Here is a 5,819-nt window from a genome sequence, read left to right as displayed (position 1 = left end):
TACACATTATATGGACTACACTAACGTGACGTTTAGGCGGTTCGTTTAACTATTATACGTGATGTAAATTTTGGGTGGTGGTGGTGGTTAATGAAAGTGTTCCAAAACGCGACATTAATTTCTTGATGACCTAATACACATATATATATGTTCTACGGTTAACCGTTCAGGAGATACAGAGCAGACATTATACATATATATATATATGTATAGATAACAATGTGAAACATAATGATTAATAAAAAAAAATGACTGTGAAACCTAATTTAAAGGTCTCAGTGGCACAGCGGTATGTCCGCGGACTTACAACGCTAGAAATCGGGTTTAGATACCCGTGATGGGCAGAGAACAGATAGCCCATTGTGTAGCTTTGTGCTTAACTTCAAACCAAACCTAATTTAGATAAACCCTCCAATATTTTCTCGTGATTAACCAATATATAATACAATAATGACACAATTAGCTATTAAACCATAATATTGACAAAACTCTCGTCCATAGGATGTTCAGGTTCATTTGTTGTCGTTGCTTCATCACCTTTATGGGATTTAAAACTAAAATTTGACAATCTCGGGATGTTTTTCCAGTAGGCATATTTCACTGACTTGTTTTTACATTCTTCTCGTTTCTGCACCGTTAATTTTATCCATTTGTATCTGTTATTCTCTCTTTCGCCATCTTCCTTTCTGCGTGCGCGTGACCAGTAGGCCGCCATCATTTAGTTAAGGCGATTAAAAAGCATGTGAATTGTATCTCAAACTTTGAAACAGCGAGTCTAAAATGTACATATATTTTAACGTGGGCTTTGGACAAACGTCCTGGTCGCTCTCCCCTAAATCCATCTTTGTCTGTCGTTGTATTTATAGTTTGTTGTTTTTTGTTTTGTTTGTAATTAAGCACAAAGCTATACAATGGGCTATCTGTGCTCTACCCATCACGGGTATCGAAACCCGGATTCTAGCGTTGTAAGTCCGCAGACATACCGCTGTCTCACTGGGGGGCTTATATAATTGATATAAATAACAGTTAAATCGTAAAACTGAGCCAGATTTATAAATATACCGGCAGAAGCTATAGAGAGTGATTTACTATGTGTTTTTAGAATTAGCCTTTGTTAAAATACTTAGATATTCTGAGTAAATATTCGCCCGGCATGGCCTATTGGTCAGTTTAATTTGACTATGAAACGGAAGGTTTAAGGTTCGAGTCGCGATGTACTGCTGAATATGCTCTGCAGGTTCAACTACGGACGATTTATAACAGTGACAGTCAGTCTCACTATTCGTCTAAGGGTAGCTGCAAAGACGGCGGGTGCTGCTGGTTGGTTACTTTCCCTCTGGTCATATTTATCAGGTAAAGTGCTCTTCAGGTGGAAAATACCAATACCAGTAAATGTTCGTTTGTAAAGAACATATCTTACTCAAATTAATGATAACTGAATAAGTAACTATTAAGGATTGTGTTTGTAGCTAGATGACGGTCCGAGATGAATAACATAAAGTAAGTTTAAATTTGTTGGTAACCAATGTAAAAAGAAGTCGTCTTGGGCAGCCTAACGTCAGAGACTGAGAACTGGTGTAGCTAGGTAACAAGGAAATGATGTAGTTGATTAGAGAAACTACTTTTTTCACTTCCAAGAAGTGGTGTTGTATTGGTTCTTGTTTCCTAGACGTGTGAACTTAATTTACGGACTATTCATGACATTGTTATTTCAGGTTCTCGTTTCACATATATCTTATATATATATTTTCAATATTTTTGCCCATTTGAAAAAAAAAATATAGAATCCATTACGTTAACTCCTTCACAAGTTAACTAATCATATTTAAGACAACTAGTATTCAGGCTTTCTTTCTTTACAGCAGGAAGGTCCCATGTCGTTTCTGTGGTCTGTCAATAAGGATCCGCCTTCATATTTCTTTGGTACGATTCATGTTCCTTACACGAGGGTATGGGATCACATTCCCGCCAGTGCCAAACATGCCTTCCAGCAATCTGACAACGTGTTCTTTGAGTTAGATTTGATGGATCCTTACACGTTTAGCGCTCTGAGTAACTGCCAACTACTTCCGCAGGGCAAGAATTTGGTCGATGTACTCCCGAAAGAACTGTATAGACGATTGAAAAGTCACTTAGAATACGTGAAAGTCATGTTACCCTCGTGGCTGACTGCAGACCAGAGAAATCGGGGACTGTACGCAGATTACGTTTTCAACATGATGACTTTTAATTGGGAAAGGAAACGACCTGTGTGGGTGATGCTCATGGTGAACTCTTTAACTGAAAGTGACGTCAAGTCACGAGGAATACCCGTGTTGGACCTTTATCTTGCTCAGGAAGCTGAGAAGCTGAATAAACGAACGGGCGCCGTGGAGCATCCCGAAGAACAGTGTCTGCCGCTCAACGGCCTCAACTTCACTCAGGTAGGGGTTAAATAAATGTGTTTCTATTTTTATTGACACACAACTTTCTTAACGGTTATTATGCGACTACATACTTGTACAAGGAAATAATCCCCTTCCCCCCACTCTCTCTCGAGACACACACATATATATATAAAGTAACATTACTCACATCTATCTGGAATTATATATACATATATATACCAAGAGTAAATTATTTGTTCAAATACCTTCCATTGTGTTGCCCCCTCCCCGCGGTGGCTCAGCGGTAAGTCTGAGGACTTAAAATGCTAAAAATCAAGTTCCGATACCCGCGGTGGACACCGATAACCCACTGTGTGCTTAATAACAAACAAACCCATTGTTCTGGTAGATATTTTCAGTACGTTTTATATTTACAAATATAGGGCCTATTTCTACTTGTTGAAAACCAGTGTGTTAACATAGGCTTGTTAGGGACAAGAGGAGATATTTAGGAGTATATGTGTGTACGCGATGCTTAAAAGTATGTATAATTTATGGTCGAAGAAAGCTGTCCTCTGGTGGGTTGGTAGAAAGTCCAGTGTCCGTTGTGTAGTCCGTTGTGTAGTTTTGCACTCAGATAACACCAAACGATATGAATTAGAATTAAAAATAAACAAATAATATAGCGAATTCCTAGAGACAGCTGAGTATGTATGATTCAATAGGGACAATTTATGATACACAGGAGTATGTATGTTTCATTAGGGACAGCTAAGTATGTATGTTTCATTAGTAACAGTTGACTATGTATGTTTCATTAGGAACAGCTGTGTATTTATGTTTCATTATGGACAACTTATGATACACAGGAGTATGTACGTTTCATTAGGGACAGCTAAGTATGTATGTTTCATTAGGGACAACTACTCAGCTGTATGTATGTATGTTTCAATAGGGACAATTTACTATATACAGGGGTATGTATGTTTCATTAGGGACAATTTATGATACACAGGAGTATGTACGTTTCATTAGGGACAGCTAAGTATGTATGTTTCATTAGGGACAGCTGAGTGTGTATGTTTCACTAGGGACAGCTGTGTATTTATGATTCAATAGGGACAATTTACGATACACAGGAGTATGTATGTTTCATTAGGAGCAGCTGAGTATCTATGTTTCATTAGGGACAATTTGCGATATACAGGAGTATCTATGATTCATTAGAGACAGCTTGCAATATACAGGAGTCAATATTTATTCGCTAAGGATAGCATATGTTATTCAAAAGCTTATATATTTGTGCTAGATATACGAGGGCTTATGTATTTGTTTATTAAGATCAGTAAGAGGTGTACAAGAATCTGTTAATAATGTACAACATAATGGACTAACTATGTGTTCGTTAGGGACAAAATATGACATACAGGGGCTTGTATATATCCGTTAGAGACAATATGCGATGTGTAGGAGTCTGTAGATATGTAGATATGTTCTTAGGGACAGTTTGTGATATAAAGAGTCTGTTCATGTTTTCTCTCTAGGTAATTATATATGGAGTGATAACTTGTTTAAACTGTGAATATCAAATTAGTTTAGTTCATCTCATTGTCACTAGATTGCGCTGCAAATTTCTTTTATTGTAAAAATTTAGTATTACGGGAATTACTTGTGCTGAAGGCTACGTGTATTTCATTTTTTTTAAGTGTCCATTTTCGTCATACACAAATTATGTCATATTTTATCACCGTATCGGTAGGTATAAAACGTACAAGAAATGTGTACGGTAAAGACAATAATTCTTTGAAGATTTGGTGTCACAAAATTATAATAATAATACTAAAAGACAAGATTTACGAAGTTTTAGTTTATATTATGGAGACGTCAATGTTCTGCAAAGTTTTCCCTCATTTTTTGTGTGTACGGAGTTAACGTCCTCAACAGATCACCTGACCAGCGATAATATTTTTACGTGGATTTAGAGTGGGTAAGTCTAACTTGATATATATTTTATTAACCACTGAATCGCCTTTTGAATGGGGTCACTCACTAAAAGCACTTTAATAACCAAGGCTGTAAATATTAATGAATGAAACGTTCGTTTCTCAATAGGAGATACAATTGGTGTATATAGAAAGCATAAGCAGCTTGAGGACTACTATTCCATATAGGACATTGCAGTTTGAACACTACAAGATCTGAGCAGTTCACGTGCTTTAGAGACTAGAAGTTCTCGCGGGTCGTGAGAGCGTGCAAGAAGATGAATTGTTAAGTAAAGGGTGTTCTTTTTGTAAGCGGTGCCCATTAATATAGTAAAAGGAAGATCTCAAGGGGGTAACGAGAGAAGACTGATTCTTTAAAATTACACAAAAACCCGTGGGGCTAGCACTTAATGCCGATTGACAAGTTTATCTTACACCCAGAGTGAATGGTGTTTACAAAGATATGAACCAAGCAAGCTTTCTTTTAATGGGTGCTTCAATGTGGACCAAGTACCTGAAGGACTTGAACACTGAAATATCTCTTCGATTTAGTTCAGATTTAAACAGCTCCGGTTCTTGAATGGTGAAAGGGCTTCTAAAAGTCAAACTTTAAACAAATGTGAAATAGAGTCCACAAAGTTGAATACCAACTAATGGGGAGGACCAAACTGGGTTCATGTGGATTTCTTCTACTTCTTTTAAACCAAAACACTTAACTGTTGAAATATTGCTGTTTTTCACACAAAACACTTAACTGTTGAAATATTGTTGTTTTTCACACAAAACACGTGACACTCCGTTCAGTATTAAAACATTCAACTGTTATTTTTTTTCCCTGTAAAATATGGGAATAATGTTCAACATGTCGCTAAGTCGATATAATTCAAAATATCACTATTTAGATATTTCCATGTGTGTGTTTGGAAAGAGTCTTAAATTATGTTACCCCCAGATTTACTGAAACGAGTGTTGTGGATACTAACAAGAATGTTACGTATCACCATGACATGGAATAATTATTAGCAAAAAGTAGCATATACTCTGTTACGAATACACTTGTGTGTGTGCATTTATAATCTGTCATAAATATACATATGTGTGAGTATTTATAATCTCTCACGAATACACATGTGTGTGTATTTATAATCTGTCACTAATACACATGTGTGTGTGTGTATTTATAATCTGTCACGAATACACACGTGTGTGCGTATTTATAATCTGTCCCGAATACACATATGTGTGTGTGTGTATTTATAATCTTTCACGAATACACATGTGTGTGTGTGTATTTATAATCTGTCACGAATACACACGTGTGTGCGTATTTATAATCTGTCCCGAATACACATATGTGTGTGTGTGTATTTATAATCTTTCACGAATACACATGTGTGTGTGTGTATTTATAATCTGTCACGAATACACATGTATGTGTGTGTGTATTTATAATCTGTCACGAATACACATG

General features: G+C 36.5%; 1 protein-coding gene across 3 annotated transcripts in view; it reads left to right on the top strand.

Moving 5' to 3' along the window:
• LOC106466614 (metalloprotease TIKI1-like) overlaps positions 1–5,819 on the top strand; it is a 37,928-nt gene that overhangs the window by 15,891 nt on the left and 16,218 nt on the right. For 2 of the 3 annotated variants that reach the window (XM_022394656.1, XM_022394654.1), the window contains exon 3: positions 1,863–2,423. In XM_022394656.1, the coding sequence (XP_022250364.1) occupies positions 1,863–2,423 (561 nt within the window). The remainder of the gene's footprint in view (positions 1–1,862; positions 2,424–5,819) is intronic. The other variant, XM_022394655.1, reaches the window with a different exon arrangement.

This window comes from Limulus polyphemus, unplaced genomic scaffold (genome assembly GCF_000517525.1).
Source record: "Limulus polyphemus unplaced genomic scaffold, Limulus_polyphemus-2.1.2 Scaffold2322, whole genome shotgun sequence".
NCBI classification, from domain to species: domain Eukaryota; kingdom Metazoa; phylum Arthropoda; class Merostomata; order Xiphosura; family Limulidae; genus Limulus; species Limulus polyphemus.
The sequence above is the reverse complement of the archived record's forward strand: the minus strand, read 5'-3'. Positions and strand labels throughout refer to the sequence as shown.